Genomic DNA, 27889 nt, shown 5'->3' with positions numbered 1-27889 from the left:
AGACAGGGGTGATTTGAGTAATGGTTTACAGGCACACATACGTTTATGGGTCAGATAAGAATTTAAAGAAAAAACGTTCCCTATTGCAGGTGTAAAAGAGATGTAATGGAGCAATGCTCAGAAAGAATGGAGTGAGGAGGGGGGTAGTGGGGTAATTTTCAGTTAGAATAATGCAGGGAAGCGGGGGGGGTATTGGGGCAATGCTGTTAGAATAAAGAAGGGAAGGGAGGGTATTGGGGTGATGCTCAGTTAGAATAAAGCAGGGAAGGAGGGGATAATGGAGCGATGCTCAGCAGATATCTCACCACTACTCATGTAGTTCAAGGCTTTTGATTTGACCTCTGGGGTCAGCTGACCGGTGTTGTTTAGATATTCCAAGATGTAGATATTTGGAGTGAAGAGGACCATGTTCTGCTCTCCACATCCGAACGGCATCTGAAGGAGACTCCCCAGGTTCTGCATGGCTGTGCCCAAGACATCCCCTAAGAGGGTGAGACAGAAAGGAGGATTATGGAGGGGAATAGAGAGCAATATATAGAGGGAGGAGGAGGAGAGAAAGGTTTAGGGAGGGGAGAGAGGAGGGATTGAAAGAGGGTAAAGGGAGGGGGAGAGAGGAGGGTTAAGGGAGGAGGGTAAGAGAGGGAGAGAAGGGGTTAGAGGAGGGAGTGAGAGAGTCTTAGAGGGGGGAGAGAAAGTCATTACACTCTGCTCATACTCCTCGACCTCTCTGCAGCCTTTGATAATGTGAACCACCCTCTTCTCCTTCACATTCTCCATACCCTTGTTATCCTTAACAGAGCTCTATCCTGGATTACCTTTCCCATCGTACATTCAGTGTCTCATTTTACAACTGTAACCATGCTGTAAAATGGCTGCAGTCATCTCTCCTGCTGACAGTAAGGCCTGGTAAGTTATGGGCATGCCAGCAGTAATCATGGAGGTTTGCCCTCACACCCTGCTGAGGTGCCCTATGTATGGATGGGAGTGGCCACAGGCTCTGACTCCATGGTTAGTGATGTCAGAGTTGTGTCAGCCCCCAGAGGATACATAAGGCACAGCACTGATCAAAAGTTAGTTCTTCTGGGGATTGATAGTTCAGAGATTGTTGCTAAGTAGTTGGAGGAGTTAAGAGTTGGTACACTACAGGACTAATGAGACTGTGACCAGGGACCTGGCGCAGAATAGATATCCCTACGGGGATAGGGAATCCCTACATTAGGAGGACAATACCTTTCAAAGGGAAGTACGGTGAACAATGGAGGGCTAAATTCACCCATTGTGGAGGACAGCTGGCCCACCGTACTAATAAAGATGACTCTGATAAAAGATACCCTCGTGTGTAAGTGTGGAGTGATTACGCAGGGGGCTGCACCACAGAGGAGTTCCTCACCAGGACCATCCACAAGCTCAAGCTGGGATCCTGATGAGGTGGAGGCGCTGCACTGGATCTAGGTAGGACTCAAGCTCACTACCTCAGCTGCCTGTCTGGGTTGGCAATCCCCAATACAACATCGTGCGGGAGACTCAGGAGTCCTGTTGCCAACAGGTGCACCACCAGACATCACACTGTAATGGGGACTGGTTAGACCACAGGGGCCAATATGAGATTGGGTGGGTCAGGCCGGTCGAGAAAAACCGTTACACAACACATCCTCCTCTTCTTTTGATCTTTCTGTGGGAGTAACCCAGTGGCTTGGCACCTCTTTACTTTTCTCTTTACACACTCTCTCTAGGTGACCTTATCACATCTCTTGGGTTCAAATATCCCCTCTATGATGATGACACACACATTTATTTTTCAACCCTTGACCTGCTGTACGGATTAAAAAGTCTGTGAATATCTCTCCGCTATATCATCCTGGATGTCCCTCCGCTGACTCAAACTAAACATGTCAAAGACAAAGCTCCTCATACTTCCACCCAAGCCTGGCCTAGTGCCTCCTCCTTCATTACTGTTGGCAGAACTATCATATACCCAGTATCACAAGCACACTGCCTAGGTGTCACGTTCACCTCTTATATTCACAAAGTAGCTAAAACTGTATTTTTCCCTCTGTAATATTGCAATGATATACCTTTTCCTGTGTTGCTCTACGGCTAAGGGGCCTATTCAGGTAGCTTCGATAAGTGACTTAACGCTTGTTAAGTCCACTTTACCATGTGATTCCATCAAGTTTGGTATAGAAGTCATTCACTGCCAAATTTGATGTTAGACATATGGTATCTTATATATGGCCTTGCACATCACATGCTGTACTTCAAGCTGAGGATCATTGCTTCATGGGTCAAGAGTGGTGGATAAGGAGGATTAGCCTTTATACTGGCAAAGGTAAGAAACAGTTTTGTTGACTACAGGGTGTCCATTGATAGCCACATTGGCAATCTGTTCCCCCCGTTGAGGGCATAGATAACCACAGTGACAATCAATGCATTTCTTGGATATGGAAGGTCACATTCAAGGACGCAATCAAGAGTCTGGGCTTCTCTGCGAGGGAGGAATTCAGCCTGCTAACCAAATGGTTGGGAAAAGAATCCGCAGAGCATGCAAAGAGGCTCAGGGCAGCAAACGTAAACTGCCCCCAAGTAGGCCTTGACTTAGTATGGGAAAGGCTAGAGAAGTGCTTTGGTAGCCCCGAAGCGTTGGGAAAAGAATCCGCAGAGCATGCAAAGAGGCTCAGGGCAGCAAACGTAAACTGCCCCCAAGTAGGCCTTGACTTAGTATGGGAAAGGCTAGAGAAGTGCTTTGGTAGCCCCGAAGCAGTCGAGGATGCACTCTTCAAGAGACAACTTCCCCAGAATTACAGCCAAAGACTACTCAAAGTTACGGGAGATCGGAGATCGGCTGTAGAAATCGGAGTCTTCAAGAGAAGACCAATCTCTATCAGGTCTCAACGTCTTAGATTCCGCTTGCGGAGTGAAACCCATATTGGAGAAGCTATCTTGACACCTCCAAGAAAAATGAACTTCGCAAGGTTCAAAACACAAAAGGGAGAAGCAAGTCGCCTTCCCTCCCTTCTCATTCTTCTTGAGCTTTATTCGCAAAGTAGCAAGAACAAAAAATTATCCTAGCTTCATCCTAGGTACACCAACTGCACCCAGTGCAAGCAACCTAAAGAATGAAGGACCGGTGACAAGATACGGTAGCACCAAAATGCTTATATCGGTCCACAGGACAGACGTGTCTCCTGAAACATTTACACATCCCAATCATTCTAATGCTCCAAGCAAGGAGACAGGGGACCCAAACAGGGAATGCCCCTACACAAGAAGCAACACCCACTTAACAAGGGTAATGGGTTTAGGATGAAGCCCCTAGAGGAACGCAAGGACCTACTCAGAGAATTTAGAGTTTGCTTCAGGTGCTGCGCTTCCATAACCCATCTAGCCAAAGACTGTAAAGAAGCCATCAAATGTGCAGTGTGCAACAGTGACAAGCACATAACATCTCTCTTCATTCAGGGATACATCAGTATTTTTCCTGCTCTCAGGCCGCCAGGCCTCCCCAGCTAAATTTACATGTTTTTCCCTGCTCTGAAGCAGACAGAGCTGTGTATATTGCAACATAGTTGTTACAAGTACAGCAGGGCCCCGGGTATATGGCGCGTTCCGTTCCAGGGGCCCGCCGTATAGTGAAAATCGCCGGAAAGCGGATCCGGCGATTTTCACTGATTTTACATGCACAGAACGGCGTTTTCGCCATTCTGCACATGCGCGGCCTATGGTCTGTGCATGCAAACTACGGTCTGCGCGCGCAGACAGCGGTCTGCTCATGCGCGCCGGCCGCACCCACCCGTTCTGCGCATGCGCGAACCAAAATCCAAGATGGCGGCCCCCTTCTCGGTGCCGCTGGATAAGCGGATCGCCGGAAAGCGGGGCGCCGAGAAGCGGGGCCCTGCTGTAATCCCCTTTTACACAGCCTCTAGTCAGTTGCCCTGGCAACCTACCAAAACTCACAGTTTGAAATTAGTTTAGTCCTCTCCTCCTGCTTTATCTGCATATTGTTATGCCCCTTAGCCTGTTCCTGTCTGACAGTAATGTGTGCTCTTTCTTTCCAACAAGCAGCCAAAGTGAGTAGACACTTCTTCCACTGCTCCCTCAGAATGGGAAATCCTTTTTACCTTCCCCTTAGAGAATCACTTCCACAGCAGAACACCTTCCTCTCATAGGTTATTCACCTGACAAGAGAAATCTGCTAGCACAATCCACATATAGAGCTTTTATATTTCTGTTAACTCCCCTAAATAAAGTTGAAGAAAATAGAAGGCCTTTGAGTGCTTTAAAAGGGGTCGAGTTAAGATACATGGACTTACTCACATGCTACATGAGCCTGGGTCCAGAATACCTACACCAAAATAACTTATACTGCTTTCTTCCAGATCTGACTCTCAAGCTTCACACGGGAGACATCGGAATCCCCTCTATCTAACCCAGAAGACAGGTAGGGAACACCTTCCCTCCAGTATAGAACATTGCGGGAATGAGGGTACCTGGACATTGAGGGACAGTGGATCAGGTAAGATCCCAGGCAGGATTGCTGCTTTAGAAATTGTGAAGTGGGGGCATCCAGACACTGGTTAAGGGGTTCAGGAAAGTAGTCATTCACATCTGGCTTTTTTTTTCTAGATCAGTGAAGTCATCCAACACACACACACACACAGACACACACACACACACACACACACACACACACAACTATGTAACAAGGACTAATTGTAATTATGTATAAATGTAATACAATAAATAAACTGTTATGTCAAAAATGAATGTTGTTATTAGTTCTTACTAGGAATTTATTCAATTTCTTTTTTACAAGGCGGGCTTAGGGGCGGCGCTAGGTGGCGAGTAGAATTTTTGGTTTGGCGAGTAAATTTTTGGTTGGTTTGTCAAGCACTATATATATATATATATATATATATATATATACAGTACATACATACACACATACATACATACAGGAGGGAAGGAGAGAGAGGTTGAAGGGGAAGAAGAGAGAGGTTAGGTTAAGATGGGAGAGAGGGTTAGAGGAGTAGTGAAAGAGCGTTTTGGGAGGGAGAGAGAGAGGAGGGTTAGAGAGGGGACGGAGATAGAAGAAGAGCGAGAGCAATATGTAGAGTCACAGAAGGAATGAAATAGGAGAGAGAGGGAAAAGGGAACAAGAAAGAGACTTCTATTTAAAATGCTCTGAAAAAAATCTTCTCAGTGCTAGAGAAGAGTTTTGCTTTATTCAAATAAATGAGACATAAATCTTATCCGGAACAGGGAAGCAACTTCACAGCATAATGATGTGGGGCAGAGGGGAGGAAATGAATGGAAAAGAAAACAAAGGGGACAGGAGGTAACTAGAGAAAACTGAGAATGTGCAAAAGGTAGAGGGAGAGAAAAAATATACAAGAAGAGGGGTAATACTAGAGAGAGGAAAAGAGATGAGGAGATGTCAGGAGTAGAAATGGGCACATTTTTTGGCGGATTTGGATCCTCGGCAGTTCGGCCGGTTCCTTAGGTCCGTGGATTTCAGCGGTTCAATCTTAAAAAGGGCGATTCGCATTTTGTGGATTTTTTAGTACAGTATATCACAATACACTCCATGGATTCTGCAACCCGAGGGCATTACATTGAGACACTAACATATTGGGAGATCTTCATTAAACTGCGATAGAGCCAATTGAGGCCCTGTAGCATTTTAACGATAACCCCGATTGAGAGAGTAACCTACAGAAAGTCTTATTGGGGCAGTAACCAAAAGAAAGAGTCTTAATAAGACAATGACCAAGAGAGGTCTCCATTGGGTCTGTGGCCCAGTGAATGTGACATGATATAACTCACCAAGTACAGAGAATGACGCCCGCGCGGATCCCTCCACAACATGGTCCGGGAGTTCCAGAGAAATCTTCTCAGAGATCTCAGAATCTGTATAAATAAAAGAGGGTCAGATGGATGCCAAGCAGAGTGAAGGGTTAAATGTCCTCAAATTCTGTTCCTCTAAGAAGCTCCAACTCTTGCCTGGCTTATTAAATTTATCAGCTGAGTGGTTTCAAACAGGAGCAACTTAAAAACTATTTTGTTTTTAGAAAATCCTTGATAGAAGTAACAGAACAGGGGACAGCACTGAAAGGGTTTTGGGTACTGCTGTATATAATAGAAATATGGGTTGGTCACTGGGCCAGCTTCATGGCAGTGCCCTTAGTGCAGTCACACCTGGCCCGAGGTAGCAGAGGCCCCACACTCTCCCAGGCCCAATTTCCGTAATCACTGTTTAATTGAAACTGTGGTTGCCGGGGGAGAGCACAGGGCCTCTAAGCGCCAGCATCACCTACTGCTGCAATGCATCGCCATGACAATGCCACATTACATGACATGAGGGCAGGCAAGAGGCCCCACACATCACTTGATGTCATTACAAGCTGACGCATTGCAGCAGGAGGAGATACCGGGCTCTGCAGCAGGTAAGAGGGCCCCACCAAACTGCCCCTGCACTAAGCCCTGTCAAACTCCCAGCAGGCCCTGGTCATGTGTGAGGGTCAGTACTGGAAATGCAGAGTGCTCTGCAAGGCATGTTCAAGGGGCACTGAAGGGATTGAGTTGGAGGCGTTCCTAGTGGTAAAGCAGAGTATGCAGCCAGGCAGGGTCAGGTCTCTTACCTTTGCCACATATCATTGCATTCTGGGTCTCCTCCTTTTCTACACCCTCCGGCTGTATTTAGGGATAAATAAAAATAATCCTCATCAGTGGTATTTTTATTTCTTGTACTCTGTACAGTGGAGGATATCTGATGATATGGGAGATCTGATAATGATGATGATTAGGGGGAGATCTGATGATGATGTGGGGACACATGATGATGATGATGATGATGATGATGATGATGATGATGATGGGGAGAGATCTGATGATGATGAGAGGGAGATCTAATGATGGTGATGAGGGGAGAGCGGAGCAGAGATGAGGAGGGATGATGATCTGTATTTAAGAAGTCATTCTTATGTGTCTGAGACTGTGGAGGCTATTAATTAAACCGGGAGTGCAGATGTGGGTACTATGGCACAGACACTCCATATGAGTTGAATAGGAGTTTCTATGCGATTGTGCCCCAAAGTTTCTATTAAAGCCTCCTGCTCTGGTTTAAATCCCACGGTCACATGGGCTAATACGAAGCTTCCTATTGACCCATGTGATGGGACATCTAAATCTGAGCAGGAGATACCGAATATTTTTTTTTGAGGGGGGGACATATTTTTTTTTTGGAGGGTGGGGGGGCATCTTAAATAGTGCTTGCCTAAGGGTGGCACATAACCTAGGGATGGGCCTGTTTACAGTACATGTCATTACCCAGAATACCTGGCTACAGTGGAAGCATTGTATGCTAAAAATAATGGGTTTGTGAACATGTCTGAGACGTGAATGTGCTTATAAGTGGTATTTTTCTTATTAAAAGTAAAATTAGACGTTTGAGTTTAAAGGCTTAGAAACCAATAACAATAATTAATACCGGTGAGAGGAACGGCCTCCTTGAATCATAGAGCCCATCTGTTTGTGCCACACTGCAGTTAAGAGGGCAGATCTCATAGGCTGAGTCTCTGTGTCTGGTACCATTATATGTTAATAGCTGGTGATCTCTGACCTGTCACTCATCTCCACCCGGTTCTTACCTCCACCAGAATATGTTTGGTAATTGTATCCTTCCTCCCTTTGGGGTTTTCTACAATTTCATTGCCACACAGGCCTTCTCCTGGCAGTGTCTGTGCACTCACTGTAAAGTTCACTTCACCTAAAAGAGAAAATGGATCATTGGCATGGGTTAAAAAATATGGGGTACATACAGTATGCTGGCAAAAGACGCGGCTCTGACTTGGGAGGATGAAGGAAGTAAAGTCTATGGGGCCTATTCCCTAAACTTCGATAACTAACTCATGGACCATTTGAGCACTTCTCGAACGAGTTGGCATAGGTACTGTAGCTATTCACAAATCTTCGATAGCATGCCACACTCGCTCGAGAAGTGCTTCTTCCTGAATAGTAGCGCTCCTGCTCAGGCAAACCGAGCGGGAGCTCAAAAAATGCTACAACTCTTTTTTGAGATATCAAGCAATTCAGGTAGCTTTGATAATCACACTGCGGCTGCAACTCACAGTTCTCATCTCGCCACCTCAACGGTGGCGGGTTGGGATCCGCGGTGTGACTTAGAAGAAAAAAAATATTTTTACTGCATCGGATTGACGCCGGGAGTCTCCGGAGCTGACCCACATTAATATCAGCTCCAGAGACCCCTGACTCCATCCTATGTAATAAAAATACATTTACAGGCAGCTTCATTATCTTAGCGGCTAACCGCTAAGCAATGAATGGGTGAACTACTAGTGCCTGGTTTATTGGGGGTAGAGGTGGTGGGTGAAGGTAGTATTTGGCCCATGGTGGGTGTTGAGGCCTACTGGAAGGGTTGTGAGAGGAGTTAACCCCTTCATTACCTTCTACCTACTACCTTCACCTATCCCATCTACCCCCAATAAACATTACAACACAAAACTAGCCAATACATCCATTGATTGCCAGTGTGGTTACCTATGCCCTCAATAGGAGTGAAGAAAATCCCAATGGCAATGAATGGGCACCCTACAACCCATCTCCTCTACCCCCAACAATGCCTCCCTCTCTAATACATACAGTACAGTAATGGGCAAAATCCCTATTATCCAGATCTGGATAATATCTCATTTGACCATTAAAAATAAAACATTATCCAGCCAGCATAAATTAAATAAAAGTTCTACTTACCCTGCCAGGATGAAGGCCGTCCTCTATGGGCAGCAACATTACAATAAAAAAAAACTACAGGCAACTAACCCCTTAATCACCTTAGCGGTTAGTAACTGCTATAGTAATTAAGGGGTTAACCCTCCTCCACCGCTACCCACCCGGGTACGCGTAACCACCCTCACTGGGGAAACTGACCCCATCCCCTCTACCTATTTATTGTCACAGTGGTAAACTATGCCCCCAATATGGACATGGATTGCCACTAATGCAATGAATGGGCAAGCGAAAAAACAAATAGCCACAAAATAAAACACATGACATTTAATTAAAAACAAGCATTTCACAATAAAGCCATATTATCATGGACTTCTTCGCATCGGCTGTTGCGGAGCATTAAGTTGTGGGTCAAGAGATGGTGCCTGAGTAGGACAGGGGTGAAGACAGCAAAGACAAGAAACACATTGATTGTATGTTATTTAATAGTGTATTTTTTTAGGATCCCCATTGACTGCCAATGTGCTTATCTATGCCCCTTTCTGTGTATAGGTAAGCACAGTGACAAGCAATGCATTTTTTAGTAAATTTTTGTTTTAATTTCATTGTAATGTATTGTATTGTGTGTTATGTTTTTGTTTTGCTTGACCATTCATTGTCATTGTGGCAATCCATGCCCATATTGTGGACATGGTTTACCACAGTCACAATCAATGGCTTTATTGTGAAATGCTTGTTTTAATTTCAATGTAATTTGTTTTATTTTGTGGCGTTTTTTGTTTTTTTTAGCTTGCCCATATTGGGGGGCATGGTTTACCACTGTGACAATCAATGGGTGGTGGGGGTTGGGGGTAGTTGCCCTGGGGGGGGTTAGGCCTCCTGGGTTGGTAGCGGGAGAGGGGGGGTTAACCCCTTAATTACTTTAACAGTTACTAACCGCTAAGGTGATTAAATGGTTAGTTGCCAGTAGTTTTTTTTTTTTTTTTTACTGTAATGTTGCTACCCACGGAGCATGAGGAGGAAGACGAGGACGGCCTTCATCCTGGCAGGGGTAAATACAATTTTAATTTACTTTATGCTAGCTGGATACGGTTTTATTTTTAATGGGCAAACATGCTATTTTCCAGATGTGGATAATAGTAATTTGCCCATTATTGTACTGTATATGTTGGGTGGTGGGGGGGAGGTTGAGGTTAGAGGGGTGTGTTAGTGAGTTGTTGTATTTCAATGTTTCTTGGGGGTAGAGGGGGTGGGCAAAGAGGGTAGTTGCCCCAGGGTGGGTGGTTAGGCCTCTCGGGTGGGTAGCGGGAGGGGTTAACCCCTTCATTGCCATAGCGGTGTTAACCGCTATGTTAGTGAAGGGGTTAACCCCTCCAAAAAACCTTCCCGATAGACCTAACCCCCCACCCTGAGGCAACTACCCCCTTCACCTACTCTTTCTACCCCCAAGAAATGAGGTACTCAGGTTTAACCCCTTCATTGTCTTAGTAGCTAGCCGCTAAGGTAATTAAATTGATTTTATTTTAATAACACAGTACAGTATTGAATTAAGGGGTTACCAGAGCTGAAACACTTTCAGCTATGGAGACCTCCCTGCTTCCCAAGTTACAGGCCCCGGTGTAGGGGGACGGTATCTCCCTGTATTGTTTAAATCTCCCATGTCATATGACCGTGACATTTAAATGCACAGGAGACACCGGCACTGCATACCGGGGCCTGTAACTTGGGAAGCAGGGGGTCCCTGGACCTGAAAGTAATGTTGTTCAGCTCTGGAGACCCCCTGCAACAATATTTTATTAATATTATAATAAAAACTGTGTGATTGAATGTAAGATCTGAGCAGGGAGTTGCTGCTCTCTCTGTGGAGCTCTTACAGACTGCAGGAATATCGCAGTGGTAGAACTTAGAAAAAGGCTGAGATAAGGTCACTGCTATCTAGAGTGGTATTGGCATTTTCCTACCTCAAGGTTTGTAACTTGCGATAATTCTTCTTAATTCTTTGTGAATAACGTGATAATGCAACTGTCAGCTCGTGAGGTAAGGTCATACCAAACCGTTCGATTTGGCAGTGATAACATCAGAGTTTAGAGAATAGGCCGATAAGTGTGGTGGAGTACTGTGATACATTTCTGGGTTAGGGAGGAAGCAGGGGATAGATTTATGGGATGGGTGAAAGCAACTTTCTGAATTGGACAGTAGTTGGAGACAGTACAGTTCTGAGATGGGACTCGGCAGGAGTTAGATTTCTCAGTGAGGGGGCAGCAGGTACATTTCAGGATTGGGTTGAAGAAGGATGGATATTTTCATAGTGGGGAGCCATAATATTTCTTACCTAATGACTTTAGGGTCACTATCCAAGACACAGTCACTCTGCTGTTAACTCCCACACAGTAACCTTCTTCTTCTTTGTTTGTGGGATCAGCCAAGAACTGATCAGAATTCTCCAATGAAACGCTCACCTGAAAATATGAGAAGAGGAGGATAGACCAAGACTGAGAGGAGCTGGACAAGTATGAGAGCACGGCTTGGTGACCACTTACCCTGATGGTGTGCGAAAGGTAGTTAAACACGGATGCTTTTAGAGAGAACATCTCACCCCGGATTGCAGAATACGGCATAGTGAGGTCCAGGAAGAAAGGCTGGAATGTTAGGAGGGACATAGGTTCCGAGAGACCAAACCCAGCTATCGGTGATGTACAGAACATGCTGGCTTTCCATGTTGTGATGGAGTCTGGAACAGTTAATTTCAGCTCAGCCTTTCCATGGGAACTACAAGAAATGAAGGGTGTCAGAACATTATTTGTCATTTTTACTGTCTACACAGTGTCTCTGCATCTGTAGATCATTTCTACTATACGGTATACAGATTACATTAGAGATATTGAAAGCTGATGAACAAAATGTAAGAAGGCCATAAAGAATATTTCACAATCTATAAAAAGATGTAGATTTCTTCAGTACATGTAAAACTGTATAACACATAACACAGAAAACATGGATAAGAATTATTAACATCATCGTTTTCAGATAAATGGAGATTTGCTAAGCAGTAGTTATTGTTACTTTTTACAGATCAAACAGACATTTCTTCATAGACGTAATAGTACATACACAGCTTTCCAAAATTGAAATGTTTCTTTGTCAGGTTAAATTGAGGGGACAGGAGGTATGGTTCTGGGTTCGGAGGAGGCAGATTAATGGGTTAGGAGGAGGCTGGTGGAAATTTAATGTGGTAGACTTTCCTTGATCTTTCCTAGATCTTTTGCTATATTTATGTAACACAGCAGGGTCGCCAACAGGGAGGGACAGATGGTACTGCGCAGCCGTGCCCCTCGATAAATCCCGTCACCCGGTCACCACGGGGTGACAGAATTAAGCGCGATCCGCCAGGTAGCGCGCTTGTCTGAACAAAGAAAAAGAAAAAAAAACCTCCCTCCTCTCCTGATTGGCTGGCGCGTGTTGGTACGCTGCCAGGATTTTTTTTTTGGCCCGCAGAAAGCTCTATACGACCTTGCAAAGCGAGGCCCGCCTTTTCCTGCATGGAACAAGTGATAAGTACTGCTCTATGCCTCCCTTGCTTCCCCCTTGCCTCCATGCCCCCAACTGCTCCGATTTACCCCACCGCTCCAATTTACCCCACCCCCCTGTTCCGATTTACCCCCCTGTTCCGATTTACCCCCCTGTTCCGATTTACCCCCCTTGCTCTGATTTCCCCCCCCCCCCCCACGCTCCAATTTCCCAGAGTGTCTGAGAGTGTCTGAGAGTGTCTGAGAGAGTGTCTGAGAGTGTCTGAGAGAGTGTCTGAGTGAGAGTGTGTCTGAGTGAGAGTGTGTCTGAGTGAGAGTGTGTCTGAGTGAGACTGTGTCTGAGTGTGAGGGTGTCTGAGTGTTTGTGAGTGAGAGTGTGTTTGTGAGTGTCTGTGTGTTTGTGAGTGAGAGTGTGTTTGTGAGTGTCTGTGTGTTTGTGAGTGTCTGTGTGTTTGTGAGTGTTTGTGAGTGTCTGTGTGTTTGTGAGTGTCTGTGTGTTTGTAAGTGTGTGAGTGTCTGTGAGTGTCTGTGTGTTTGTGAGTGTCTGTGTGTTTGTCAGTGTATGAATGTCTGTGTGTGTGAGTGTCTGTGTGTGTGTGTGTGTGAGTGTCTGTGTGTGTGTCTGTGTGTGTGTGTGTGTGTCTGTGTGTGTCTGTGTGTGTGTGTGTGTGTGTGTGTGTGTGTGTGTGTGTGTGTGTGTGTGTGTGTGTGTGTGTGTGTGTGTGTGTGTGTGTGTGTGTGTGTGTGTGTGTGTGTGTGTGTGTCTGTGTGTGTCTGTGTGTGTGAGAGTGTCTGTGTGTGAGAGTGTCTGTGTGAGTGTCTGTGTGAGGTGTGAGTGTCTGTGTCTGTGTGTGTGTGTGTGTGTGTGTGTGTGTGTGTGTGTGTGTGTGTGTGTGTGTGTGTGTGTGTGTGTGTGTGTGTGTGTGTGTGTGTGTGTGTGTGTGTGTGTGTGTGTGTGTGTGTGTGAATACAGACACCAACCCAGTCAATCATAGTCACCCACCCGTCATTCAATCACCCAAGTGTCACCCTCTCACCCAAGTGTCAGTGACCCACCCAAGAGTCAGTCACCCACCCACCCCATCACCCACCCCCCACACCCACTCTCTCTCACTCTGTCTCTCTCTTTCACCCACACGCTCTCTGTCTTACCTTAACTGCCCTATACTACACCGAAATAACCTATACTGCTTTCTTCCAGATCTGACTCTCAAGCTTCACACAGGAGATATCGGAATCCCCCCTAACCCAGAAAGACAGGTAGGGAACACCCCAGGCTCATACTCAATCCCCCCCCCCCACCCCCCAGGCCTTTTGTCACATAGGAAGTAGCATTGGGTATCTTTGTCTTTTGTTGAAAATATTAAAATAAACAGATTGGATTGTAATTGTTTTTTTCCGTATTAACAATAACAAGAAAACAGTTAAGTAAAAGTTGTGCGTTAAAAAAATTATTTCCTTGGTAGGTGCACTATGGGGGGGGGGGAGCCCTGCTCCTTTCATTTGTCCTGGGCCCCATGATTTTTGTTGGCGGCCCTGAACACAGCATTGATTTTTATAAGCATTCCCACCAGAGAAAAGCCTGTACAGACAGTAAAAGAACATTATTTATATATATTATAAAACACTCACTCTGTCTCGATCAAGTCCCAAAGCCAGGTCTCTGGGAAATATTTCCTCACGGTCTCAATCATCTCAATGGTGTTAGCGTCCATCTCTGACATATATTGTACATCACCACTATAACTTAAGCGTGCACTAGCTGAGAAAGAGAATAATGGTCAAACTGGACTGAGCCTGGAGACACTGTCACAGTGACAGAGCTCTATGCTAGAGCAGGATTGAGGGGCTGTTAGTACATCTCTACTCATCCTCACTGTGGCCAAGATACACTAAGCGCTGTTAAATCAGGGTAAATAATGTCATGTTACCTAAAACAGTAATGTACATTTAACGCATATTCACAAAGGTGATTATATGCAAAAACTTTTAACTCATTAGCATAGGTTTAATATCATGTTAAGTTATATAATCACATCAGCTACTAATAATGTAGCATTAAGCATGTCTTACCTAAAGGTGGCATTACTCCTACCCAGACACTAATAGGGCATTTGGAGGAGAGAGAGTCCTATTTTACTAGAGTACTAAGAGGCTTGCATGCCTCCCCAAACACTCCTTTATATAATATGTGGAGGGATACCTGGAACAAACTGGAATATACCTAGTGTATAGTCATTACTATTAACCTAGCATTCCTTTAGCTTAACGTTATACTAAATATTCTTATGGACCATCGAGCATCTGGGCTTATGAGAGTGTTACCTCATTTTCACTACACCCTTCATACATACAGATACACAAACCAGTTACCTGCAATAGTTGCACTTAGAAATTTCCCTGAGACGTGAATCCATACACTGACAGCTACGGTACTGTACCTTGAGGAAAAACCACTCTTGCAGAGGTTGGGCTCCCTACTACGTGTATACCTGGAGCACCTACACCGCCTCCCCTCCCAGTCTGGCAGAGTGTTGGAATTCTGATATTGGTGTTTGTGAAAACCTTTAATCCCATATCCTGCAAACACATATAAATCTGGTGTGATGAATAGTAGTGATAGTCGGGGAAGAGACAAGGAGAGAGGCAACAAGAGTATCACAGTAAGAGAGAATAGAATGATAGAAATGAAGGAATGGGAAGAAATAGCATGACACAACATACCAAAATAAAATAAAGAAGTGTACTACCCTCACAAATACTGTAGGTACTACTACATTATTCTGTGCTAGCTGGATCTGGCTCAGAGTGAACGGCCTTGCACCTGTTTTGTGGATAACAAATGTATAGCTTTACATGGACTACAAAGTATCCACAGACTGTGACTTCAGCATCCATCTCAAATGCCTGTCAGTCCAGACTAATAATGTAAGTCACTCAACAGGTCCCCCCTGAAATTGTGTTCTTGGTTTTTTTTTTTAAAGAAGGTTCAAGGAAAGTAAGTAGTCGCGGGAGAGACTTCAGAGACGAGGTCTGCTTCCATGTGTACATGTGAGAGCATCATTCTATGAACCTGGGGCCCCATGTACCATAAAGTGGTGAGCAATAAGGTAAAGATGTGAGAAGATATGCGTGCAGTGGGTCACACAATGGGACAGTAGGGTGCAGAGGGAGAAAGGGGAGCAGTGAGATGCAGAGGGAGAGGAGTGCTGTGATATGCAGGGGGAGAAGAGGGGAGAACAGAGGAGTGCATGGGGAAGAGGAGAGCGCAGTGAAATACAACGGTAGAAGAGAGGAGAGCTGTGATATGCAGGGGAAGACGGCAGAGAAATGGGGTCCTTAGCAAGAAGAGGAGAAAGCATTTAGGGGCTGTTCTAAGGTACAAAATGGGTGGTACTTAATTTTCTCTCTTTAATGGAATTAAATACTGGCATGTACTGTATGGTAAGAGGAGTTGAGAGAGATGTATTCCATCACGGAGTTGAGAGATAGCAGCTCTGCTTCAATGATGGATACAGTATGTGAGAGAGAGTGACACTCGTTACAACAGCCTGACTCATCTGTGCAACTCACTGAGGAGAACAGATCCAGTGAGGCATCACTGCAGCATAGGCTTCTGATAGCAAATTACTGTATAGTGACCGTTAGGACAGGGTTAGAGTGTAATGCTTCAGGTAATATTAGGATACTGTTACTTCAGGTAATAATAGGCAAGTTTTTTTTATCAGCTTTTTCTTCTGCTAAGCGACTCAGCCCATGCACTGAACCTGAGACATCTCCTATGCATCCCAGAGCCCATGCACTGTTACTAAGCTACTAATTTAAAAGACTGTGAGTAACCTATTTATGTTTTACCAATGACGGACAAATATCCCTTATTATATTGCACCTGTGGAGATGGGTGAATTGTTTTGGCGGTTTTTAATCTGCCTTGGATCGGGCAGTTGCTTTGGCTCGCAGATTTTCGCTGAGCAGTTTCAAAAAGGCAAATCCGCCTTTTTAGAATTTTTTGTCTATCACTGACAATCAAAGCGGCGGCTTCAAAATCCATAGGGGCCTATTCACTAAACTTAGATAAGTTCAGTGCATGGCTGAACGGGTTTGCATGTTCTTACCTCACTATAAGAAATATGTGTCACAACGGTATTCACTATGAAAAATCCCATTTTTTATAGTACGGTAAAAAAATGCAACATCGCTCTGTTTTGTGTGTTTCCACCCCGCCCCCCCAACCATACTTATCGCACGACTTGTGTTTGCTTAAACTGCAGCCTGGAAGAGTTGCACGGAGAGAGCTGCATCTCCCTGCACAGCTCTTACAGGCGATCGTGCAGTTTTAATGTTAATTTTAATAACATACAGTAGTATTGCAGCAGGGGGTCTCCTGAGCTGTACCGCATTCATTCCAGCCTCGGGGACCCCCTGCTTCACTACATACAGGCACCGGTATGGGGTGCCGGTAGCTCTTGTGCATTTAATGTCCTGGTCACGTGACGTGGTAGATTTAAACAATGCAAGGAGATACCAGCACCCCACACCAGGGCCTGTAAATCTGGAAGCAGGGGTCCCTGTGGATAAAGTGTAAGTAGTTCAGCTCCGGAGACCCCATGCTTCAATACTCTGTTATTAAAATTAACATTAAAACACCTTCATTACCTTAGCGGCTAGCAGCTAAGGCAATGAAGAGGTTAAGCTACAGTACCTGGTTTATTGGGAGGTGGGTTAATGGGGGTACTTGGCCCAGGGTGGGTGGTTAGGCCTACAAGGAAGCTTGTGGGAGGAGTTAATTTCTTCATTAACATAGCGGTGGTAACAGCTATGGTAATGAAGGGGTTCACTCCTCCCGCTACCCACCCGGTAAGCCTAACCACCCACTCTGGGCCAAGTGCCCCATTCACCCACCCCCTCTACCCCCAATAAACATTAAAATGCAACAACCCTACTACCCACTCAGTGTACCCCCCCCCCCCGCCTCCAAACCTCCGCCCCCAACATATACAGTACAATAATGGGCAACATTCCTATTATCCACATCTGGATAATAGCTGATTTGCCCATTAAAAATAAAACATTAGCCAGCCCTCATAAAGTAAATTAAAGTTCTACTTACCCCTGCCAGGATGAAGACTTCCCTCATCCTCATCACCTTCCTCTGCGTCCTGCTCGTCCTTTGTGGGCAGCAACATTGTTTTTTATTGTAAACTACTGACCACTAACTCCTTAATCACCGTAGCTGTTAGTAACTGCTATAGTAATTAAGGGGTTAACCCCACTCCCCTGCTACCCACCTTGGAGGCCTAACCACCCTCCCCAGGGCAACTACCTCCACCCCCTCTACATTGATTGTGACTGTGGTAAACCATGCCCACAATATGGGCATTGATTGCCATAATAACAATGAATGAGCAACCTAAAAAAAAAAAACACATAAAAAATACAATACATAACAATTAAATAAAAATAAACATTTGCCAAAAAATAGGCAAACAGGAACAAGTTCCAAAAATCGGTGCTCAGTAAACAAAGGGTACATATATCTCAATAAAGTCCTGAACAATGTACTGAGTTAGATGATAGATAAACTATAATGAAGCCTAGTGAGACTCATAAACCTAGTGTGCAATATGATCTCCTCCTATATGGGGACAAGTGTAGCATTCCATGATAGGGTATCAGACAGCCGTCTGGTAGAATGACAGTCCTGTATAGTATACTACTGGGAAAAAGTCACCCTGGAGTAGCACTCATATAGTGGTCACAATCTCCAAATCCGCATAAGTATGAAGAAAAGAGTACTCACAGTTGATAGGCAGTTCATCCAATTGCGTGCATCACGCTAAACGGTCAGTAAAGGAAATCTCCACAAGATACTCTTGCCCAAAACGCGTCAGAGTTTGCCTGTTTGTTCCCCATGTTGGTACCATGGATTAAAGATTACTTTAAACCTCATTTTTGCTGATGTCTAGCCCCACTTTTTCACAGCTGTGCTCCGCTTTGTTCCTTGTGGAGATTTCCTCATTTGCCAAAAAATGCATTGCTTGTCACTGTGCTTATCTATACCCTGAAAGGGGCATAGCTGAGCACTTTGGCAGTCAATGGGCAACCAAAAAAAAAACAACAACAACAAATGCAATTAAATAAAATACAACCAATGTGTTTCTTAAATTTGCTGGATTCACCCTCTGAATCCAACTCCGGCACCATCTCTCGATCCATGAAGAAATGAAGAAATGCTCAAAAGCCTGATGCGCAGAACTCCATGATCATCTGTTGATTGAAGAGGAGTGTACGGTGAGTTCTTTACTTTTCTTTTTTCTTCTGTCTTCTCTTCTTTATAATGCGAAGGGGCCCGGATATGTTGTCCGATTGATGCATATACCATGTGATGGCTTCCATTTTTAAAAAAAAATTTTGCTGAAGGGACATCATCTTAAAGGGAGGGAAGCATATACTACCTGATTGGCTGGCTTCTCTCCCTTTTTGATGATGTCACATCCTTAAAAAAAATGGAAGCTGTCACATGGTACACCAACCAATCAGATTGGGGGTGTACTATTTCACACTCAAATGTGACATCACAGGCCTTACATAAGGCCTGTCTCATCTCATTTGAGCCCAAGAAGCTGTCGGGCAACATCTCCAGGTCCCTTTGGATTATAAAGAAGAGAAGACAGAAGAAAAGAGAAGGAAAGAATTTACCGAAGATGTCTTTTCAATCAACAGAGGACTATGGACTTCTGCACATCAACCTGTTGAGCATTGCATCGAGGGTGAACAGTTGGTGTCAGAGTAGGACCTGGGTGAATCCAGCAAAGGCAAGAAACACATTGATTGTATTTTATTTAATTGTGTATTTTTTTAGGGTGCCCATTTATTGTCATTGTTGCAATCCATGCCCATATTGTGGGCATGGTTTACCACAGTGACAATCAATGGGTAGAGGAGCTGGGGGTAGTTGCCCCAGGAAGGGTGGTTAGGCATCCCAGTGGGTAGCGGACAAGGGAGATTATCCCCTTATAGCAGTTACTAACCGCTAAGGTGATTAAGAGGTTAGTGACTAGTAGTTAGTTTTTTTTATTGTAATTTTGCTGCCGAGGAGAATATGGAGGAAGACAAGGGCAGCCTTTATCCGAGCAGGGGTATGTAGAACTTTAATTTACTTTATGCTGGATGACAAATGTTTTATTTTTAATGGGCAAATGCACTATTATCCAGAACTGGCTAATAGGAATTTTGCCCATTATTGTACTGTGGGTGTTAGGGTGTTGGGGGGGCGGGGGGGGTTGTTTTTGTATTGCATTGTGATGGCATTTTGAATATGGGAAAGCGCTATTAGCCATGTTTGGCTAATAGCCCTTTTGCCCATTCCAGTGTGGAGTTGTTGGTATAGGGAGTGGGTGAAGGCGGTTGTTGCCCCAGGATAGTGTTTACGCCTTATGTGTGGGTAGCGTGAGGGGTTAACCCTTTCATTACCATAGTGGTTGTAACCACTAAGGTAATAAAGGGGTTAACTTCTACTGCAACTTTCATGCAAGGCCTAAACACCCATCCCGGGGCCACTACCACCTCCACCCACACCCTGTACCAACAACAAAGCAGCGCCTACTATTTAATCCCCCTCATTACCTTAGCGGTTAGCTGCTAAGGTAATAAAACTGTCTGTAATTGTATTTTTATTACATAGGATTTAATCCGGGGGTCTCCAGAACTTAAATAAATATGCAGGCCAGCTCCAGAGAGTGCCAGAGACCCCCGATATCAATCCTATGCAGTAAAAGTAAAAGAAACTCCTTGATATGCAAATCGCAATTCTGATCTCGCCACCCTTTGGATTGCGAGAAAAGAATACACGTTTTTATAGTTCGATATGTATATCCGAGTTTAGTGAATAGCAGTTGCTGGAAAAAAATGCGAGTTTGGGCATTTTTTCAGCTAGTGCACTACTTGGTAAAGCCAGTATTATAGCTCGGTAAAAAGCTGTTTTAGTGCGAGATTGCCCTGTTATCGAAACCTTTGTGAATAGCTACACATGCAATATCACTCTAAAAGGGCACTTATAGTTTATTAATGCACTTATCGAAGTTTAGTGAATGAGCCCCATAGAAAGAAAGGGGGGAAAGGGGAGGGAGGGAGTAAGAGAGAGGAAGGGTAGAATGAAGGGGAGCGTAGATTGAGATTGCGAGTGGGAGAGTTAGAAAAGGGGAGGTGAGAGACAGTGGTCTGGAGACAGTACAGTGATTGAGGAGAAATACATGGGGAGAGAGGGGAAGGGGGAGAGAAATAGACTGAAAGTGAGGGGAAGAGGTGAGAGAGCGAGGACATGTTTATGTGAGAAGGGGGGTATAGGAGAAAAAGAGGGGGGGCTCGCAGGGCCACTGATACAGGGGACCCAGGTGGAAACTCTTGTCCTAGGCCCCAGGTACGCAGTTGGCAGCCCTGCTGACAACAAACACACCAACGCAACGAAGGACATCACACGTGACAGGCTTCTCAAATGGACAATGCTAGCTGAATGCACTATAGCTATTTAAGAGAAGTTATTCTGTACGTTTCCTTTTGTTGGTGGTATATTATTTGTTTTAATGTGTACATAAGGTTCATGCTAAGCTGCTTTTAGAGAGAACCATTTACAGTTACAACTCTCGTTTCTTCTGAGTATTCACTACGCATTGCAGCTACAGTACATCCAAGTTATTCAACGTTTTGCCATAGTGGTGGATGTTTCTGCCTCTACATTTAATGAATGAATCTGTTGTGAGAAGGTTACATTGAGTCCATGTCATATATGCAAATTACGTTTCTGCCTACACACGGCATGAAGCGGTTATAGAGCTATCTATTGACTGGAGTCAGACTGCTGAACCTAATGCATAAAAACAAAATACCAGTTATTATATTGATGTGTGTTCATCCTTGACTCCATTTATATTCTGTTTATTTTTTATAAATACTGTGTAGTATTTAAAGCTGAAGTACTCTGGACACTCCACATAAAATCAGGTGCCAGCCAAGTGCTTTGCCAAGGGAGGAAAGCATTACTTGTATACAATTGTACAGCTTGGGTTGGGGTTACATACGGAATTATAGAGGTGAAAGGGGAGAAGAGAAAAAACAAGAAAGGTAGAATTGAAAATGTAAAGACAGATACATGATAAGGAGGTAATATTGGAAGTGGAGCAGGTTCTGACCTTCAAGATCATGTAGGCGTCAGTGTCCCACTCTGGGGTGGTTGGGTTGTAATAGAGACCATTCATGAAGATCGGCTCTATCTTTAGGCAGGGGTCATCTCGTGGCTCCTCCAGGTAGTGGCCCTCATGGTTATATCCACTCAGGTCTTGAACAGGCAGCAGGTTGTATACCTGGGAGGTAAGAGATAAGCAACTGGGACCTGGGCAGACTGCTTGTACTCAGGATCCCCAACCTACAAGTCATCCCACGCTGAGTAAAACAGGTTTACACTGGGTTGATACAGTGATGCTGAGTGACCCTCTAAGTCTAATTCATACCGATTGTGCTGACAGTTCTGCCTCTGGTTTCATCAGCAGAACACTCTTGTCCACAGCTCGCAATGCACACAGGGAATTTGGTTCTGTGAGGAGATTGAGAGCAGCCTCTGAGCCAGGGAGAGCCTCTGTTGGGGAGAAAGAGAGCTTCACCTAAAAGGAGAGAGGGAGCCAAAGAAAGAGCAGTGGTGGTACAAAGTTGTTTAAGATTTCGAATAACAATCACAAAATATTAGCGATACCTGTTTTTCAGCTATAACTAAGAAATGGGAACTGGTGACATATTTAGGTTGCTGGTTTTAGAAAAAAAACTTTCAGTTCTGTGTTACGTTAGTTAAGCCACTTTTACTTCTTATATTTCAGGTACAAAAAAAAATTAATAGACTGTGGGGAAGTGAGTGATGTGCCTGTACAATTTACACTGGCAGAACTAAATAGGAATACAGGCATACCCCGGTTTAAGGACACTCACTTTAAGTACACTCGCGAGTTAGGACATAGCTCCCAATAGGCAAACGGCAGTTCACGCATGCGCCTGTTAGCACATCCTGAACAACAATACCTTTACCGAAGCTGTGCGCAGGCGGGGAGACTATAGAGCCTGTTACAAATGCGTTATTTACATCAGTTATGCGCATATCTGATGACTGCAGTACAGTACATGCATCGATAAGTGGGGGAAAAGGTAGTGCTTCACGTTAAGTACATTTTCGCTTTACATACATGCCCTGGTCCCATTGCGTATGTTAATGCGGGGTATGCCTGTACATTATCCATACTACGTTTTGTTATACATTGCACTTTTCTCATTTACCCATATCCCTTTTCTTTTATGTCATCTGGCAAAGGGCCTTTTTTTATGAAACAACTATACCATGGTGAGCTCTCTGGCATGAATAAGAGGTATATGAGTGTCTTGAAAACTCTGCTTCACCTTGTTCACAAAGCACTTCTCCACCTTCAAGCTGATACTGTCTGCAAGGACCTCTCCACTGTCCAGAATCAAGTAAACCAGTATCTTGACCAAGGGAGCAGTCTTAACACCAATGGGCAGGTCAATTAAAAGTTTTCCATGTGCCTCTGTACAGGAATGGGATTAAAACAAAACTCAACTTTAAGATCCCACAACTTACATTCTTCTTAAGAGCAGAGTATTTGTCTACATATTACATACATAGTAGAAGTTGAGAAAAGACATATGTTCATCAAGCCCAACCTATGCTAACTTTAAACATTAGATACTTATCCTATATTTGTATTTACAGTATTTTTATCCAGAGGAAAGCAAACAAAAAACAACCCAGTGAAATATCATACAATGATGTCTGATAAGAGGAAAAATAAATTCCTTCCTCCTAATAATGAAGATTACTCCCTGGATCAACATCCTTCCCATGTTTACTTATTTGCTATATCCTTGTATAACTTTCCTTTATAAAAAGATGTCCAACTTTTTTGGAACATATCTATTGTATCTGCCATCACAGTCTCCATGGGTAATTAATTCCACATGTCAACTGCGGCATCGTGCCCAAAACTATACTCCATATTCAAGGTGTGGTCCTACTAATGCTTTCTATAGGAGCATAATTATACTTCCCCTCCATCCATTCCCTGTTTAATGCAAGATAAGATCTTATTTGCCTTTGCAGCTACTACATGACGTTTGGCACCATTGCTGCCTACTGTCTACAAGCACTCCTAAATCCTTCTCCATCAAGGATTCTCCTAATTTATCCCCATTTAATTTGTAAGTCACCTGTTTGTTCTTGTTTCCCGAATGCATAACCTTACATTTATCGGTATTAAACTACATCTGCCATTTACCTACCCAATTTCCAGTCTATCCAAATCCTCCTGGAGAGAAATCACATCTTGCTCTGATTTAACTACCTTACACAATTTAGTGTCATCAGCAAATATGGAGATTTTAGTCTTTATGCCAACCTCAAACTCATTAATAAAAAAGTTAAAAAGCAGATGTCCCAATACCGATCCTTGAGATACTCTAGTTACAACTTTAGCCCAACCTGAATATTTAGCTCCTTAGCTAATAAAACTCTGTCACATTTTAATGTGGTCTGTGACTGTTACATACGCCTATAACATATATTATCTTTAACTGTTCATGCAATGTCTTTAAATATAATGTATAACCGTGTTCATTGAATGTAACCATGTATTGTCATCATAACTCTGGGCCCAGGGCATAATTGAAAACAAGAGGTAACTCTCAATCTAAAACATATTATAAATAAATAAATAAGAACGCTTGGATGTATGCCATCGGAGCCAGCTGCTATTTTTACTTGAATTTTATCAAGCCACCTATGCACTTCTTCCTCTGTTAACCAATTTTTGTTAATGTATAGGTTGTGCCTTCCTTTTGCTGCACTAATTTTGCACTTGAAAATTCCTTCCTGGTAAATATACAGTAGAGGTAAATAATTTGATTAATATCACTGCTTTTTCCTTATCTTCAATCATTTGTCTGCCCATCTCACATGGAAAGGGTCTTATATTTTCTTTTCTAATCTGTTTGTTATTAAGGTACTTTAATAACTTTTTAGGGTTGAACTTACTTTCTATTGCAATCCATTTTTCATTTACATTTTTTGCTAATTTGATTGCCCTTTACAACTTTTGTTACATTCCTTATAATTCTGATATTATGCCTCCGTCCTTTCTGATTTTAAGAATCAAAACGCCTTCCTCTTCTTGTCCATTTCCTCCTTTACCTGTTTATTTTGCCCCATTGGTTAAGACTGGTTTCTTTTATATTTATTTCCAAAGGGTATACACTGATAAGTGTGCTTTTCTAACAATGTTTTAAAGACTGCTCATTTATCTTCTACATTTTTCCCTGCAAAAACATAATCCCAATGTATTCTTTGTAGATTAGTCCTCAGTTTATTAAAATCTGCCTTTCTAGTTTAAAGTCTTTGTTGAACCCAAGTAATATGTTTTTTGATCATTTATTTTAAATGAGACCATGTTATTGTCACTGTTACTCAAAAGTTTCCAGACTTGAATATTTGTTATTACTTCTGCAGTGTTTGTTTATTCCAAATCCAGTATTGCCCCTTTCCTGGTTGGTATCTCAATAATTTGGGTCAGGTAATTGCTTTAAGCACCCCTAAAAAACTGTTTCATTTTGTTGTAATGCTAATCTCATTGCTAAAGGGGAAAAAATCCATAATTTGGCCCAACATTTCCTAGATAAACATGAAGGAAGATATGAAGATCTTCGCTTTAGAGACATAGAAGTGAGTCCCAGTGATCCCAGAAGGGGAGATAGAGATCTTAGGTTACTACACAGAGAGCAGTATTGGGTATATACAATATATAAAGCACAATTTGGTCTAAATGAATTAATTGAACTGAATCAATTTGTGAAATTATGAACTATTTGATGTACATATATGCTACTGGATCAACTAGCAAATTGATGTGGTTAAATATTAGAGTGGTGTATCATGGAATAACAACATATATACCATGTAATTGTGTTGTTGTAAAGTGGGAATGTAAGATGTTAGTATTGGAAGAATGGCTAGTTTAGGTAAGTTTTATTGGTGCATTTAAATATAATTTCATCCCTACCATCGAGACATCAATCATTCTCCATGCCAAAATACAATTATTTTGGGTTCATTTTTTACAATTATATACAGTATCAAAAAGATTAGGAATAATGTGATAATTGGTTAATATATTGCATTATCCTATGAATTTCCATGCCATTAATTATTAAATACACTGTTCTTTAGGTTGTTTATTGGGTTCAGGGGGTCATTCATATCTGGCTTTTTTTTTCTTCCGATTAGTGAGCTCATCCGACATACACACACACACACACACACACACACACACACACACACACACACACGCGCGCGCGTAACTATGAAACAAGGACTAATTGTAGTAAAGTATAAATGTAATACAATAAATAAATTGTTATGTATAAACAAATCTTGTTATTAGTTCTTACTAGGAATTTATTCATTTTATTTTTTAAAGGGCGGGGCTTAGGGGTGGGACTAGGTGGCGAGTAGATTTTTGGATGGTTTGTCAAGCACTGCTTATTTGTACTGTAATTTTTGTATCTGTATTACCCTATACTGTTGTGTGTGTACTGTTGTGCGTTGTGTCCCTGTGTGTGTTGTGTCACTGACTGAGCTTCCCCCACCAGCCCAAACTGAGCCTACCTGTGGGACCCCCCACGTGCCATACCACGGGCCCCTCCATAACCAATATCCCCCCCATCACCGGTCCCTAACCGAGCAGGCAACCAAACCACTCCCCACCCCCGTGTCCTACCTTCCCAGCATTCTACCCTGTCCACCGCGGCCCGTCTGGAGCAGGTTCCTCCTCTGCTGCCGTCCCCGGAACAGCAGGCTGCAGGCCCCCTACGTGCCTAACCAAGTAGATCATCCAACTCACCTCCTATCCTCTTGGAGCTGCTACCGGCAAACACGGGTACAGGCTGCATTCCCCCCCACCCCCCCACCCCCCGCCCCCCACGTGCAATACCTGAGGCATCAGGCCCCGGCCCTACCTTCCGGGTTCCTCCTCTGCTGCCGCCCGGTACAGCAGGCTACAGGCCCCCACCTGCCTTCACTCCCCCCTCCAAATCCTCCTGCCCGGGCCCTAACGAAGTTGATCACCCAACTCCCCCCGTCCCCCACCCCCTGGCCCATACTGAATCCCCCCCAGGCCTTTTGTCACATTGGATGTAGCATTGGGTATCTTTGTTTTTTGTTGAAAATATTAAAATAAACAGATTGCATTGTAATGTTTTTATCCGTATTAACAATAACAAGAAAACAGTTAAGTAAAAGTTTTGCGCTAAAAAAAATATTCCGTGGTAGGGGCGCTATATCCCTCCCCCATACTCTATATGTCTATATATGCCACATCCAACTCCTACCATCATTACACAATATCTTTATTTATTCGAAGACCACTTTACCTTCATTGGGAATTAATGCAACTGTATGCTTCCCCGACTTAACAATGCTCCCTTTTGCCATTACCTGTAAAGAGAAGACAATAATTTAGAGGAACATCAGATGGTGCTGCAGGTCAGAATCAGTGTGAAGTACCAGAACGGAGTATTGGGAAAGGAGTCTGAATAATAATACCGTATTTATGTTCTAGAAACAGAAAGGCAGAGATGGTCAGACAATGGGAACTCAAGATAACACACATTTTAAAGGAAGTGGAACTGTATGTTTCTAAAGTAGGGGTACTCCAAGTTTAAGATCAAAAGCAGTTTTACTCTGCACCCCCTAATACCATGGGAATTCCCCCACTGATTGCAAGGATGAGGAGCAATACTAGCTGTATGGCGGAAGATTGATACTGGAATTGCAATGAATATGCAAGGTCAGAGTGCCATAATAAAACTGTTTATGTGTGTGGGTGAGGGGTCAGTGCTTGAATATCATAAGCTGGGGACAGACTGCATTTCAGTGATAGTCATTATTGCAGAGAATATTGAAAAGCAGGGAGGAGATAAGCACTCACCAGGTAATGGTACACTGCATTTTTTGACTCTCTGACACCCTCTGGAGTCAGAATGTAATGCACCGTGATCTTCTCAGGGACCTGACACTCCAGAACCCTGTGTATGGGCTGAATTTGTAGATAGCTTTTGCTCCGAGAGTAAAATTGGTTAATGCTTCGTGAATCCTCCTCATATGTTGGAGTCAGCCACCTCTGTCTGTGGCAGTAGTCTGTTGTAGCTCTTTGGTAACTGGCCTGTGTTAGGAATTAAAGTGTCAGCTCTTGTGATTATGAATTTAAAGGTACACTACACCATCCAATTTCGCAGTCCAACTTTACCATAAAACATCCAAGTATTAATAACAGAAAATATACAGCTTGGAGGATTGAAAGGAAAGGGGGAATAGAATAAATACTTGAAACTACATACTGTACAGTAAGAGAATTCAAGACTGCTGGCTGTTGGGAGAGACGCAAGGGGATCCGAAATTTGAAAGCAAGTCAGGGATGTTATAGGGTGTGAGTTTTTGCAGTAATTGTGAAAATGGGCAGAGTGGGTGGGCCATATTGTTTTTATCTGCCATCTTTTTCTATCTTTCTAGTAGT

At 43.5% G+C, this 27889-nt stretch overlaps 1 protein-coding gene across 2 annotated transcripts in view; it reads right to left on the bottom strand.

The window, feature by feature from the left end:
* The window catches only part of LOC142501622 (alpha-2-macroglobulin-like), a 72613-nt gene that overhangs the window by 20952 nt on the left and 23772 nt on the right, over window positions 1-27889 (bottom strand). The window contains exons 12-24 of one of the 2 annotated variants that reach the window (XM_075611747.1): window positions 27305-27538; window positions 26748-26811; window positions 22710-22855; window positions 21779-21928; window positions 21461-21631; window positions 14714-14852; window positions 13905-14034; window positions 11286-11514; window positions 11078-11204; window positions 7647-7765; window positions 6639-6690; window positions 5824-5907; window positions 306-482 (exon numbers count right to left, since the gene is read on the bottom strand). In XM_075611747.1, the coding sequence (XP_075467862.1) occupies window positions 306-482; window positions 5824-5907; window positions 6639-6690; window positions 7647-7765; window positions 11078-11204; window positions 11286-11514; window positions 13905-14034; window positions 14714-14852; window positions 21461-21631; window positions 21779-21928; window positions 22710-22855; window positions 26748-26811; window positions 27305-27538 (1822 nt within the window). The remainder of the gene's footprint in view (window positions 1-305; window positions 483-5823; window positions 5908-6638; window positions 6691-7646; window positions 7766-11077; window positions 11205-11285; window positions 11515-13904; window positions 14035-14713; window positions 14853-21460; window positions 21632-21778; window positions 21929-22709; window positions 22856-26747; window positions 26812-27304; window positions 27539-27889) is intronic. The other variant, XM_075611748.1, reaches the window with a different exon arrangement.

Source organism: Ascaphus truei, chromosome 8 (assembly GCF_040206685.1).
Source record: "Ascaphus truei isolate aAscTru1 chromosome 8, aAscTru1.hap1, whole genome shotgun sequence".
Taxonomy (NCBI): Eukaryota; Metazoa; Chordata; class Amphibia; order Anura; family Ascaphidae; genus Ascaphus; species Ascaphus truei.
The sequence above is the reverse complement of the archived record's forward strand: the minus strand, read 5'-3'. Positions and strand labels throughout refer to the sequence as shown.